At 41.0% G+C, this 15,457-nt stretch overlaps 1 protein-coding gene across 1 annotated transcript; it reads right to left on the minus strand.

Moving 5' to 3' along the window:
• Positions 1-1,530: 1,530 nt before the first annotated feature.
• LOC117537574 (condensin-2 complex subunit G2-like) lies at positions 1,531-14,039 on the minus strand. The gene is made up of 10 exons (XM_034202826.1): positions 13,957-14,039; positions 13,626-13,744; positions 12,662-12,844; positions 12,463-12,577; positions 10,957-11,114; positions 10,621-10,755; positions 8,665-8,841; positions 2,596-2,701; positions 2,459-2,509; positions 1,531-2,377 (listed from the first exon to the last, which is right to left on the minus strand). Exons 2-8 carry the CDS (start codon positions 13,701-13,703, stop codon positions 2,696-2,698), a joined length of 852 nt encoding a protein of 283 aa, XP_034058717.1. The 5' UTR covers positions 13,704-13,744; positions 13,957-14,039; the 3' UTR covers positions 1,531-2,377; positions 2,459-2,509; positions 2,596-2,695.
• Positions 14,040-15,457: the final 1,418 nt, after the last annotated feature.

Consider the following 15,457-nt stretch of genomic DNA (forward strand, 5'->3'; position numbering starts at 1 on the left):
TGAAGTTAAAAGCATCAATCTGGTGCACTTTGGGAGCAACATTAGGAGATCTATGGATACATCTCTCAACACCCAGATGAAACAGAACTGGAAGCAGATTTTCTTTTTCTTTATGGATATTTTACAAATCACTCTCCTTTCAAACTGTATTCTTGTTTATTAATAACAACTTTTTGTTACTGTCATATAGTATTTTATACCTGTTTACTTTATTCTCTTGTTTTGTATAACTATAATGATCATATAAAGATGTGCCTTTACCTCACTGGTTGTAGAAAAAGCTTCTTATATTCGTTAGCATAGCTAGCTAACCAGATGCTAATAACAACAGAGTTATTGCCTGTATGATCAGTGTGACAGATCGACACTGGGCTTTCAACTAAGACACAGCCACGCACAAACTGCAGCATGTGTACAGCTCCTTATCTGAAGTGCTGGAGCGGCGTTCTGGTGCTCTCCGTCAGCACGTGTCAGACGAGACATATACCACGTGATGACACGTTAGGCTCGTGTTGTGTTCACGGACCCTGACCTTGGCCAGGAAAAATAGGTACTCACTTGTTTAATTATTTTGCGGTCTAGATTTCTTTAATTTTTTTCTTTTTTGCGTGTGCTTATAAATTACCTCGAGGGCCGTACCAAATGGTCTCGGGGGGCCGGAGGTTCCCCACCCCTGTTCTAGAGAATCCGAACGGCTCTTATCTTGGCTGCCACTGAGGTACTTCTGGGTCATTTCACTCCGTTAGGAAGGTTCAAAAAGCTTTATTAGAATGACCATAATGACAGTTGTAGTTCTCATTTTCGACCACATGATGGCGACAAATCACTGCGTATATTTCCCAGTGTGGCGTCTTCACCAGATTTAAACGTCTATATTTATTCTGCAGGAAATGTACCTTATTGTTATGTTTTGACTTTACCTACTTTGCTGTATTCCTCTACACCACCTAATGTTAGAGATACTATGCTTATAGCCTTTTTTATTACACTATAATTATTGGATTAATTTTGTTATAGTGTTTTTTTAGGTTATTGATCAAAAACAAACGATATATATTATATATATATATATATATATATCAATTAATTAAGTTGCCCCAGCAGAATAAAAACCAGCATAATTTAACTTAAATTGCAATTTATATATCTATCCTTATTTTGATAGCAGCTCTCTTACAAAAAAGGTGCTTCACAAAAACAAGAATAAAAACAATACAAGTAAATATATTAAGGATTAAATAAGAATTACATTTAAAAAAAATGAAATTCTAGTAAATAATATAATAATAATAGCTTGGATTTATATAGCGCCTTTGAAGGGACCCAAGGTCGCATATGTAATTAAAACCCATATTTTGGTACTTTAACTAAATATTGATGCTTATATGAACTTAAGTACCATTTTAAATGCTTATAAAATCGTATTTATTGCCTGTTTTATTGTTATTTTACCTCATTAACATCTGCATATTCCCCACCACAGATAGCATGTATTTAAAGTGGAAATAAGACAGAAAACCAAGCGAGACATTTTCCACAAGAGAAAACATTTATTCCTCAAAACCCCCGAGGCGTCATTTCATTCAAAATAATAATAACATAAAGAAGGCAAACATTACACCGCGGGTTTATTTAAGGCACAGGATCGATAACAGGTATTTAAAACGTCCAACGGTACAAACCTCACAACTGAACTCAAGTCCTCTTCAAACGGCTGCTCACATTATTCACGATTGGTTCGAACGCCAATCAAAACACTTCTTCAAGTATCCTTCATTTCACACTTTAGCACTTGTTCATAGCCCTAAAATGCCCCTTCACTTACATCCTCGTCAAATATACAGTGCAATCATTGTACTCTTTGCATATGTGCATTCCTTGTGTATAATCAAGCATAAATAACAACAATACGGAGGGCCACCGTACAATTAGAGGTAAACAATCAAATAACACTGCATGACAAAAGAAATGTCGCTACGTTTGTGTTTGTTTCCGTTCCTTTGGTACGAGTTCTCAAACAGAATTGAACAAATGGGACAGACGGTAATAACCAGGTTGACATATTTCAATATAATGCCACAAAGCCCCTGCAAATCATTATATTATCATCTTCTTATTTACATAAAACACCGGAGACAAGGCAGTTAGTGAGTTCAAACGCATCGCAATCTGTACCAGGATGAGGATGAGATGGGAGATGTTGTTGCATGCTGACATGAGTCCTGGGATGACTTGAAAAATGTACATAAATAAATGTGCCCTTATAATATCAAGATGTCTCTATTACAGCAGAAACGGGAGAGTCCATTATGAGAGGAGGGGGTCGTGAATACTTCTTAAGCTTTGAGACGACACGCCGTCATCACTCAGATCATACCTGCAAGAGAAAACGTATATTTAATAATAAGTTGTTTATTAGCTGAATAATTCACTCAAGGCTGCAGATTAAGTGAATTACCATTGCGTCCATCCTTTAGAGATATCCTCCCCACTTTAAATCCACAAGTACCCTGCAATTTAGAGCAAAAGATGTGAAGTTTTAAGAGTGTTTAAGAGTCGTTTTAATTCAGGAGAAGAACATTTAATAAGAGTTACCTTTCCCAGAAAGCCTTTGTGTTTGGACAGGATGCTTCCTCCGTTCTTCACGGCTACGTCAAGAGTCCTCCTGTGGAGCTCCACCATAGAAACACTGAACTCAAACCTGCAAAGCAAGATCAATATTATCAACCTTTCAAGCTCTTTAAAGAGTCCTTGATGTTCAGGTGTATATCAGTATGTAGTGTCTCTACTTTAAAGAGTCCTTGATGTTCAGGTGTATATCAGTGTGTAGTGTCTCTACTTTAAAGAGTCCTTGATGTTCAGGTGTATATCAGTGTGTAGTGTCTCTACTTTAAAGAGTCCTTGATGTTCAGGTGTATATCAGTATGTAGTGTCTCTACTTTAAAGAGTCCTTGATGTTCAGGTGTATATCAGTACGTAGTGTCTCTACTTTAAAGAGTCCTCCCCTGCTGATGTTCAGGTGTATATCAGTGTGTAGTGTCTCTACTTTAAAGAGTCCTTGATGTTCAGGTGTATATCAGTATGTAGTGTCTCTACTTTAAAGAGTCCTTGATGTTCAGGTGTATATCAGTATGTAGTGTCTCTACTTTAAAGAGTCCTCTCCTGCTGGTGTTCAGGTGTATATCAGTATCTAGTGTCTCTACTTTAAGAGTCCTCTCCTGCTGATGTTCAGGTGTATATCAGTATGTAGTGTCTCTACTTTAAAGAGTCCTCTCCTGCTGATGTTCAGGTGTATATCAGTACGTAGTGTCTCTACTTTAAAGAGTCCTCCCCTGCTGATGTTCAGGTGTATATCAGTACGTAGTGTCTCTACTTTAAAGAGTCCTCTCCTGCTGATGTTCAGGTGTATATCAGTACGTAGTGTCTCTACTTTAAAGAGTCCTCTCCTGCTGATGTTCAGGTGTATATCAGTGTGTAGTGTCTCTACTTTAAAGAGTCCTCTCCTGCTGATGTTAGGTGTATATCAGTATGTAGTGTCTCTACTTTAAAGAGTCCTCTCCTGCTGATGTTAGGTGTATATCAGTATGTAGTGTCTCTACTTTAAAGAGTCCTCTCCTGATGATGTTCAGGTGTATATCAGTATGTAGTGTCTCTACTTTAAAGAGTCCCTCTCCTGCTGATGTTCAGGTGTATATCAGTATGTAGTGTCTCTACTTTAAAGAGTCCTTTCCTGCTGATTGTTCAGGTGTATATCAGTATGTAGTGTCTCTACTTTAAGAGTCCTCTCCTGCTGATGTTCAGGTGTATATCAGTATGTAGTGTCTCTTACTTTAAAGAGTCCTCTCCTGCAGATGTTCAGGTGTATATCAGTATGTAGTGTCTCTAATTTAAAGAGTCCTCTCCTGCTGATGGTTCAGGTGTATATCAGTATGTAGTTGTCTCTACTTTAAAGAGTCCCCTCTCCTGCTGATGTTCAGGTGTATATCAGTATGTAGTGTCTCTACTTTAAAGAGTCCTCTCCTGCTGATGTTCCAGGTGTATATCAGTATGGTAGTGCCTCTACGTTAAAGAGTACTCTCCTGCTGATGTTCAGGGTGTTTATATCAGTATGTAGTGTGTCCTCTACTTTTAAAGAGTCCCATCCTGCTGAGTGTCTCCAGAGTGTATATCAGTATGTAGTGTCTCTCTACTTTAAAGAGTCCTCTCCTGCTGATGTTCAGAGTGTATATCAGTATGTAGTGTCTCTACTTTAAAGAGTCCTCTCCTGCTGATGTTCAGGTGTATATCAGTATGTAGTGTCTCTACTTTAAAGAGTCCTCTCCTGCTGATGTTCAGGTGTATATCCAGAATGTAGTGTCTCTACTTTAAAGAGTCCTCTCCTGCTGATGTTCAGGTGTATATCAGTATGTAGTGTCTCTACTTTTAAAGAGTCCTCTCCTGCTGATGTTCAGGTGTATATCAGTATGTAGTGTCTCTACTTTAAAGAGTCCTCTCCTGCTGATGTTCAGGTGTATATCAGATGTAGTGTCTCTACTTTAAAGAGTCCTCTCCTGCTGATGTTCAGGTGTATATCAGTATGTAGTGTCTCTACTTTAAAGAGTCCTCTCCAGCTGATGTTCAGGTGTATATCAGTATGTAGTGTATCTACTTTAAAGAGTCCTCTCCTGCTGATGTTCAGGTGTATATCAGTATGTAGTGTCTCTACTTTAAAGAGTCCTCTCCTGCTGATGTTCAGGTGTATATCAGTATGTAGTGTCTCTACTTTAAAGAGTCCTCTCCTGCTGATGTTCAGGTGTATATCAGTATGTAGTGTCTCTACTTTAAAGAGTCCTCTCCTGCTGATGTTCAGGTGTATATCAGTATGTAGTGTCTCTACTTTAAAGAGTCCTCTCCTGCTGATGTTCAGGTGTATATCAGTATGTAGTGTCTCTACTTTTAAAGAGTCCTCTCCTGTTGATGTTCAGGTGTATATCAGTACGTAGTGTCTCTACTTTAAAGAGTCCTCCCCTGCTGATGTTCAGGTGTATATCAGTGTGTAGCGTCTCTACTTTAAAGAGTCCTCTCCTGCTGATGTTCAGGTGTATATCAGTATGTAGTGTCTCTACTTTAAAGAGTGCTCTCCTGCTGATGTTCAGGTGTTTATCAGTATGTAGTGCCTCTACTTTAAAGAGTCCTCTCCTGCTGATGCTCAGGTGTATATCAGTATGTAGTGTCTCTACTTTAAAGAGTCCTCTCCTGCTGATGTTCAGGTGTATATCAGTATGTAGTGTCTCTACTTTAAAGAGTCCTCTCCTGCTGATGTTCAGGTGTATATCAGTATGTAGTGTCTCTACTTTAAAGAGTCCTCTCCTGCTGATGTTCAGGTGTATATCAGCATGTAGTGTCTCTACTTTAAAGAGTCCTCTCCTGCTGATGTTCAGGTGTATATCAGTATGTAGTGTCTCTACTTTAAAGAGTCCTCTCCAGCTGATGTTCAGGTGTATATCAGTATGTAGTGTATCTACTTTAAAGAGTCCTCTCCTGCTGATGTTCAGGTGTACATCAGTATGTAGTGTCTCTACTTTAAAGAGTCCTCTCCTGCTGATGTTCAGGTGTATATCAGTATGTAGTGTCTCTACTTTAAAGAGTCCTCTCCTGCTGATGTTCAGGTGTATATCAGTATGTAGTGTCTCTACTTTAAAGAGTCCTCTCCTGCTGATGTTCAGGTGTATATCAGTATGTAGTGTCTCTACTTTAAAGAGTCCTCTCCTGCTGATGTTCAGGTGTATATCAGTATCTAGTGTCTCTACTTTAAAGAGTCCTTTCCTGCTGATGTTCAGGTGTATATCAGTATGTAGTGTCTCTACTTTAAAGAGTCCTCTCCTGCTGATGTTCAGGTGTATATCAGTATGTAGTGTCTCTACTTTAAAGAGTGCTCTCCTGCTGATGTTCAGGTGTATATCAGTGTGTAGCGTCTCTACTTTAAAGAGTGCTCTCCTGCTGATGTTCAGGTGTATATCAGTATGTAGTGTCTCTACTTTAAAGAGTCCTTTCCTGCTGATGTTCAGGTGTATATCAATATGTAGTGTCTCTACTTTAAAGAGTCCTCTCCTGCTGGTGTTCAGGTGTATATCAGTATGTAGTGTTTCTACTTTAAAGAGTCCCCTCCTGCTGATGTTCAGGTGTATATCAGTATGTAGTGTCTCTACTTTAAAGAGTCCTTCCTGCTGATGTTCAGGTGTATATCAATATGTAGTGTCTCTACTTTAAGAGTCCTCTCCTGCTGGTGTTCAGGTGTATATCAGTATGTAGTGTCTCTACTTTAAAGAGTCCTCTCCTGCTGATGTTCAGGTGTATATCAGTATGTAGTGTCTCTACTTTAAAGAGTCCTCTCCTGCTGATGTTCAGGTGTATATCAGTATGTAGTGTCTCTACTTTAAAGAGTCCTCTCCTGCTGATGTTCAGGTGTATATCAGTATGTAGTGTCTCTACTTTAGTAGAGTGTGTCTACTAAGAGTCCTTCTCCTGCTGATGTTCAGGGTATATCATTCTGTAGTGTCTCTACTTTAAAGAGTTCCTCTCCTGCTGATGGTCAGGTGTATATCAGTATGTAGTGTCTCTACTTTAAAGAGTCCTCTCCTGCTGATGTTCAGGGTATAGCAAGTATGTAGTGTCTCTACTTTAACGAGTCCTCTCTGCTGATGTTCAGGCTAGCTTATCAGTATGTAGTTTCTCTACTTTTAAAGAGTTCCCTTCCTGCTGATGTTCAGGTTGTTATATCAGTATGTCAGTTGTCTCTACTTTAAAGAGTCCTCTCCTGCTGGTGTTCAGGTGTATATCAGTATGTAGGTCTCTACTTTAAGAGTCCTCTCCTGCTGATGTTCAGGTGTATATCAGTATGTAGTGTCTCTACTTTAAAGAGTCCTCTCCTGCTGATGTTCATGTGTATATCAGTATGTAGTGTCTCTACTTTAAAGAGTCCTCTCCTGCTGATGTTCAGTGTATATCAGTATGTAGTGTCTCTACTTTAAAGAGTACTCTCCTGCTGATGTTCAGGTGTATATCAGTATGTAGTGTCTCTACTTTAAAGAGTCCTCTCCTGCTGATGTTCAGGTGTATATCAGTATGTAGTGTCTCTACTTTAAAGAGTCCTCTCCTGCTGATGTTCAGGTGTGTATCAGTATGTAGTGTCTCTACTTTAAAGAGTCCTCTCCTGCTGATGTTCAGGTGTATATCAGTATGTAGTGTCTCTACTTTAAAGAGTCCTCTCCTGCTGATGTTCAGGTGTATATCAGTATGTAGTGTCTCTACTTTAAAGAGTCCTCTCCTGCTGATGTTCAGGTGTGTATCAGTATGTAGTGTCTCTACTTTAAAGAGTCCTCTCCTGCTGATGTTCAGGTGTATATCAGTATGTAGTGTCTCTACTTTAAAGAGTACTCTCCTGCTGATGTTCAGGTCTATATCAGTATGTAGTGTCTCTACTTTAAAGAGTCCTCTCCTGCTGATGTTCAGGTGTATATCAGTATGTAGTGTCTCTACTTTAAAGAGTCCTCTCCTGCTGATGTTCAGGTGTATATCAGTATGTAGTGTCTCTACTTTAAAGAGTCCTCTCCTGCTGATGTTCAGGTGTATATCAGTATGTAGTGTCTCTACTTTAAAGAGTCCTCTCCTGCTGATGTTCAGGTGTATATCAGTATGTAGTGTCTCTACTTTAAAGAGTCCTCTCCTGCTGATGTTCAGGTGTATATCAGTATGTAGTGTCTCTACTTTAAAGAGTCCTCTCCTGCTGTTCGTGTATTCAGAGGTGTCTCTACTTTAAGTCCTCTCCCTTTTCAGGTGTATATCAGTATGTAGTGTCTCTACTTTAAAGAGTCCTCTCCTGCTGATGTTCAGGTGTATATCAGTATGTAGTGTCTCTACTTTAAAGAGTCCTCTCCTGCTGATGTTTCTACTGTAAGTATATCAGAGGGGTAAGTAGTGTCTCTACTTAAAGAGCACTCTCCTGCTGATGTTCAGGTGTATATCAGTATGTAGTGTCTCTACTTTAAAGAGTCCTCTCCTGCTGATGTTCAGGTGTATATCAGTATGTAGTGTCTCTACTTTAAAGAGTCCTCTCCTGCTGATGTTCAGGTGTGTATCAGTATGTAGTGTCTCTACTTTAAAGAGTCCTCTCTGCTGCTGTTCAGGTGTATATCAGTATGTAGTGTCTCTACTTTAAAGAGTCCTCTCCTGCTGATGTTCAGGTGTATATCAGTATGTAGTGTCTCTACTTTAAAGAGTCCTCTCCTGCTGATTTCAGGTGTGTATCAGTATGTAGTGTCTCTACTTTAAAGAGTCCTCTCCTGCTGATGTTCAGGTGTATATCAGTATGTAGTGTCTCTACTTTTAAAGAGTCCTCTCCTGCTGATGTTCAGGTGTATATCAGTATGTAGTGTCTCTACTTTAAAGAGTCCTCTCCTGCTGATGTTCAGGTGTATATCAGTATGTAGTGTCTCTACTTTAAAGAGTCCTCTCCTGCTGATGTTCAGGTGTATATCAGTATGTAGTGTCTCTACTTTAAAGAGTCCTCTCCTGCTGATGTTCAGGTGTATATCAGTATGTAGTGTCTCTACTTTAAAGAGTCCTCTCCTGCTGATGTTCAGGTGTATATCAGTATTTAGTGTCTCCACTTTAAAGAGTCCTCACCCTCCAGTTTTCCAGCACTTTGTGAAGCTGCGTCAGTTTTCTCTGATCCAGATCCAGAACTTTCTCTCGAGTTGAAGAGTGGGTGAAAAGATATTCCAGATAATCGAGCGCCAGATCCGGTTTACTCTCGATCTTTTCCATGATCTGAACCTTCTTCCTCTTCACGTTCCCCTTTTCCTGAAGTGAAACAAAAAGGACTTTAAAAAAAAAAAAAAGGGACCAATGGAAACGATCCGTGTATCCATCATTTCCTGGTCTTCTCTAAAGAAGAGGGACCAATGGAAACGTTGTCATGTTGCCGTTGTTCAGCATGGAAACATTCATTAGCTAACAATGACATTATTGTTCTATTCATATAAAGGGAGGTCAGGTACTCTTTAAAGCAGCTGCTAGTTATGGGTACTTTTTACTGAAGGACTTTTCAAAGTTCTTTACTTTCACTTGAGGAAAGAAGTTTAGTCAGTACTTCTACTTTTAGAGTATTTTTAAACACGAGTATCTGTACTAGGGATGCACGATATTGGTTTTTTGAAACCGTTACCGATAACTTCCTGCTTCTCAAGACCGATACCGATAATAATATAATATATATATATATATTAGGGCTGTCAAGTTAACGCAAAAAAAAAATTAACGCCACTAATTATTTGTTGTCCTCGGCCGCCCCGTAGTTTCAGAGCATCGAGTTTAAAATACCGTCTACAAGCTGATGCTGGCAGCCCCGCTCCTGCCGCCCGCTTGTGGCAGACCACACTTCCACGCTCACCGGCAGGCACCGACTGGCTGTTGGGAGGACCGGGAGGGTGTGTGTGTGTGTGGCCCGAGAGAGCGAGAGAGAGACCTTACGTGCATTGTTGTTGTTAGCATCTGGTGCTAGCTAGCTGCGCTAACGGATATAAGGAGCTGTTTAAATGAAAACAGAGGAGCGACATTTCGCCACAACTGCGCCGAGCACTTGACATATGCTCCAATGATCCATATCACACACACACACACACACACACACACACACCACACACACACACCACACACACACACACACACACACACACACACACACACACACACACACACACACACACACACACACACACACACACACACAGTTAGGCCCAAAGATAAAGCACTGAGGACACACACACACCGTTAGGCCCAAAGACAAAGCACTGAGGACACACACACCGTTAGGCCCAAAGACAAAGCACTGAGGACACACACACACCGTTAGGCCCAAAGACAAAGCACTGAGGACACACACACACCGTTAGGCCCAAAGACAAAGCACTGAGGACACACACACACCGTGAGGCCAAAGACAAAGCACTGAGGACACACACCACACCGTTAGGCCCAAAGACAAGCACTGAGGACACACACACACCGTTAGGCCCAAAGACAAAGCACTGAGGACACACACACACCGTTAGGCCCAAAGACAAAGCACCGAGGACACACACACACACCGTTAGGCCCAAAGACAAAGCACTGAGGACACACACACACCGTTAGGCCCAAAGACAAAGCACTGAGGACACACACACACCGTTAGGCCCAAAGACAAAGCACTGAGGGACACACACACAACGTTAGGCCCAAAGACAAAGCACTGAGGACACACACACACCGTTAGGCCCAAAGTACAAAGCACTGAGGACACACACACACGCTTAGGCCCAAAGACAAAGCACTGAGGAACACCACACAACGTTAAGCCCAAGACAAATTCACTGAGGACCACACACACCGTTAGGCCCAAAGACAAAGCACTGAGGACACACACACACCGTTAGGCCCAAAGACAAAGCACTGAGGACACACACACAACGTTAGGCCCAAAGACAAACACTGAGGACACACACACACCGTTAGGCCCAAAGACAAAGCACTGAGGACACACACACACCGTTAGGCCCAAAGACAAAGCACTGAGGACACAGGAACAGAAAGGGAACTCACGTCGTCGTTCCTGAGGAAAGCCGGGCGCTGGAAGCACTTCAGCAGCAGATCCATCATCTGCTTGTTGTCTTCTGACGTGTAGTCCAGACCCAGGAGAACCTCCCGGAGACTCCACACTCTCTGGATCTCTGTGCCCTGAACACACAAGCATTTCAGATTCAAACTAGAACGCTCCCCCTTTCCCACAGCTTCAGCCTGGATCTAAACGAGTGTAGTGTCTTCCACAAAGCCTTTTAATAATGTCTAATGTAGTCGATAAGCTCTACGACCGACTGTGTGATCTTACAGTGACGTGTTCCCATGCTTTAATGTTCAAAAAGGTGCCGTAATACTGACCGGTTTCTTCAGGTCGAAGCTCTTCGTCAGAGCGATGATCATAGCGCTGCGACCGAACGTTTCCTTCTCCTTCAGATCTTTCTTCCACCAGGCGTCACACAGTCTGAGGATCTGGAGCTGCAGCGGAGCCTCGGAGACCGGCTGCAGCTCCAACAGATCTGAGAGAAACACACAGTAATATGAACTGCTGTGAACATCCTGGATGTCCTCCTCCAACATGAGAGTCACATGATGACAGAGGTATCAACTGTAGCTGTGAACATGACAGGATGTGTGATTACCTAGAAGAGCATCAGGACTGTTTGAGGCATATGATAGCTATGTGATTAACATGATGATTCAGCCTCTATGGAGAGAGACATCAAGCATGCTCATTTCTGACGTGGAGCTAATCTGAAGTAAACATTGAATACTGCTTTCTATTCCTCCATCTTGTGACTGTAACTCCCTCTCTTGATATCAGCATGTGAAGGACACTGTTCAGGAACTAGTCTCTGTATGTGATGACTCCTTCCATTCTGGAGAGGATCACAGACACATGGATCCTGAGATGAAGCTCAAGCCGGGGACCAGGGAGAGTTAACATTTAAGTTTTCAGAAAAAGTGAGATTTTTAGGAAAAAGTGAGAATTTTGCAAAAAAAAATGCAACATTTTGTAAAAAAGTCAAAACATTTGTAAAATAGTCAGAATTTAGAAATTAGTCAGATTTTTTAGGAAAAAGTCAGAATCTTTAGAATTTTGATATTTTGAGGAAAAAGTGAGAATTTTGAGGAAAACTGAATTTTAAGATTTTGAGATTTTTTTTTGTTGAAAAAAGTCAGGATTTCCAGAAAAAAAGCCAACAAATGCTCTGTATGTGATGACTGTAAAGGAAACTTCTGTGTAGCATGCAGTGGAGTCACCGACTCAGGAAGGAGACACGGGAAGAGTCGGAGCTTTGATGTCAAACCACTGTGATTTATTTGGAGTTGGTACCAGAGTATTCACATCACAAGTCCAAGAGTCAGAGGTTCTGACTCCACGGTAGAGTTGCCACGTCAATTCTGGAGAGCCTCTCTCTTGCCAGCCCATCTAACTGGTTTCGCAGAGAGTAAACAACATATTTGAGGAGATAGCCTAAACAGTGTGGGAACACTGAGCTACTTGCGTCGGACACTTATGACCTCGAAGATTTCACCTTGGAGTCCACAAATACAGAGAAGGAAGTGTCCCAGTGTACCCACAACACAGACCATCTGTGACCCAGTATGGACCGGTCACAGAATGGGAACAATAACATTATTGGCTAAGCAGCCTGTGTCCTTAAAGAAGGTAAACAGACATCAAGGTTTGTCCTGTATGTTACAAATTGGCGTCTATGATAATTATTTCCATAACAATGACTACTTCCATTGTTGAGAGGATAGTGAGTACATGGACCCTGAGGTTGAAGCTCAAGACTTCGAACATAAACCACAAAACAACAATCCACCTGAAGACAGGAGAGGATTAGAGAGGACTCTTACCATGCAGCCTGTGGATGATTTCCAGAAGAGAACTGTAGGTTTCTCCGTCCTGCAGGACCTTTAGGGACTCAGCAGCCACCAGAGTCACACCGTCCACTACAGACCTCACGTGACTCTGCAAGAACAGGGGAGAAAACTGGATGTTAACCAAGTTTCTAGGAACCAAAACGCTGCGAGAACAGAACTACAGTGAACTCACAGGGTCTGCAGCTGCCTCCACCTCCATGGCCTCCTCTCTCCTTTCCTCACTCCCTTCCTCTCTCCTTTCCTCCTGCAGGACGTCCTGGAGGAGAGAGGACAGTTTCCCCCACAGCGTCTGCCTCTGGTCTCTGTTCATCTCCTGCAGAACTTCCTCCACATCGAAGGGCTCCGTCTTGTTCCTCTGCTCAGAAAAACAGAATCAATAGAATTACTTTAATTATCTCCGAGGGAAAGTGGCTTTTATGACAGTTATTCAATTGTATTAAATATAATAGCGACACTCAGATGAACGAGACACTAAACACTAGATCTGTGACTAGAATAGGGCTTTTTATTCCTAGTAGTAGATAGCTTAAAACAATACATTTGATCCTCTTTTGAAAAACTATGTATTGAGTAAAATACACATTGAAATAGCTGCTAGATTGTATGTGCTTTATTTACTTATTTGGGTTCTTTTGATCACTTAACTAACTAAAGCTAACTTCGGGCTCTATATATGTGATGTTAACGTATAATATACATTAGACAATGAAAAAACAACAATATTTACAGAAACTCTTCACAACTTGCATTTAGTTTCCAGTTTAGATGCAGTGATGCAGTCCTGCAGGTTATACATTAGCCAAACAGTAAAAACCTTTTACTGAGTATTTCTGTCATTTGAGGCTTTAGTTAATTGTGCTATTTTCTAAATAGTTAGCATGATATGTGGATTTTACCATATCAGCATGTCATGTCTATTTATAGTAACTGTGAGTGTTAAAATAAATGCAGTGGATTAAAAAGTACGACATTCACATCTGAAATGTAGTGGAGTAGAAGTACTAAGTAGCATTAAATGTAATTAATCAAGTACAGTTCAGTACTTGAGTAAATGAACTTACTATTATACAAGTATGACATTAACATCCGGGACCTTTCTGATGTAGTTGATATGGAGGTTATATGAAGTTACTCACATGAAGCTGAATAAAGCGGAGGAAATCATCCACATTCTCCGTACAGCAGGACTCTAGAAAAGCCTCTCGCTTCGACATGTTTGTGGTTCTCCAAAAGACGTGAAACAACACCAATATTCCTGCAATAAACACACAGAAGAGCAGCTAAATGCTAACGAAACTAGCATCACAACACCAGCGACAGAATCAAAACAAACGGCTCAGTTAGAATTCAGCGTTAAAATACTTATTTTCACACGGCTTTATAAAACTCTAATTGTTGCTACTTATGTTAAAGTGTATTGCGATTATTAAAAAGTATGACATACGATCCAAAAGCGTCTTCAATTACCTTTGTATTAATAATGCTGTGATCCGACAGCCGCTGAACGACAGCCTGCCATAAGAGCCCGCGCAAATTCGGATAAAACGCGTCATGACTTTTACGTAAACGTTGACGCTGTGACGCTGACGTAAATTGTAGTTCTACGTCTTCTTCTGTAGTTCTTGTTCTTTTGATGGTTTTTAGAGGCGTTGCATGGCCGCCTCCTCCTGGATAAATAATTAACTACCTTTTCCAACAAAAACTATTATAACTAAGGGTAAATACTAATGAAGGGAAATTCATTAAACATAATTAAGCTAAACTATTTTACAACTATTATCCTGAACGAGTATACTAGGCTGCAGTCGAATAGTCCAAAAAACAGCCCCTAGTCAATTCCTTGACCTCTGTGTGAAACGTCACGGGGTTTAGGAATAGTGGGTAGGAGAATTGTATTTATGATGCACCAGAAACGGACTACTATAAGCGCATCATTAATAAGCGCTGTTATTGTGTTGTTTTATGCTTTATGGACGTGTGCAACAGCGAAACATATGTTGTTCATTAAGGTTGAAATTAAAACAAATAAGTAAAGTGAAAGAAAATCACATTGATAATTGTTGCTCACACTCAGGGACGATCCTAGTCGGTGGGGGCTCTATAGGCAAACATTCACTGGGGGCCCCTCGAACCAGCTTTTCATCACCACGCACAGCCGACAGCACCCACGGTTTAGGTGTGGAGGACGCTGATGTGACACATCAGCGTCCTCCACACCTAAATGATTGTTTCCTTTTATAGTAAGTATATGAATGGCTTTCTTACATCATTCATTGTTTTTAATATGCAATCATTCCCCATAAATACATGTTAGTAATGCACGTTATTGTGTCTCTTGCGGTGCAGGTTGCTGGATTGTTGCTACTCCTGCTGCAGCAGCATGTTCCAGTTTGAAGCAACTCCTTAAGCTCCATCTTTTTCATTTATGTTCACCCCCTGTTGTGTTGTATTTTGCTCATGTTTATTTGTACACATGACACCTATTGCACGCCTGTCCGTCCTGGGAGAGAGACCCCTGCTCTGCTGCTCTCCCTGAGGTTTCTTCCCCCCGTTAAAAGTTTTATTTTTTTGGAGAGTTGTTCCTCATTGGCTGCAAGGGTCTAAGGACAGAGGGTGTCGTACACTGTACACATTATAAAGCCCCCTGAGGCAAGGTTTCGGTTCTTAAATAAACATTTGGCTGATATATTTCACTGGAGTGGGTCTGTCATTTTGCATTCAGCGTTTGTCATTACACAACACTCATTATTTTGCATTTACAGCAGACATATTGTAAGAATTGAGAAGCCTCTAATGTGTCCTGTTTTTATGACAGAGCAAGGATGCACATGGAGGCACTGACCGACTCATTATTCCAATTAACATGTGACAGGAATTCATTCTGTAATAGCAAACGTCTCATTACCAACAAGCCAATGTGGAAGTTATTAGCTCACAATGCTAACATGCTAAAGCTACTGTCCCACAA

Source organism: Gymnodraco acuticeps, unplaced genomic scaffold, assembly GCF_902827175.1.
Source record: "Gymnodraco acuticeps unplaced genomic scaffold, fGymAcu1.1, whole genome shotgun sequence".
Lineage (NCBI taxonomy): Eukaryota > Metazoa > Chordata > Actinopteri > Perciformes > Bathydraconidae > Gymnodraco > Gymnodraco acuticeps.

What these genes read in the sequence shown, in the direction of transcription:
- LOC117537574 (XM_034202826.1), bottom strand. Translation starts at nt 13,703, where the DNA reads ATGTCGAAGCGAGAGGCTTTTCTAGAGTCCTGCTGTACGGAGAATGTG. An exon ending in TCCGCTTTATTCAGCTTCAT is followed by an intron (nt 12,845 to 13,625) that starts GTGAGTAACTTC and finishes TTTTCTGAGCAG; the next exon opens with AGGAACAAGACGGAGCCCTT. An exon ending in GCTTCGACCTGAAGAAACCG is followed by an intron (nt 10,756 to 10,956) that starts GTCAGTATTACG and finishes TTGTGTGTTCAG; the next exon opens with GGCACAGAGATCCAGAGAGT.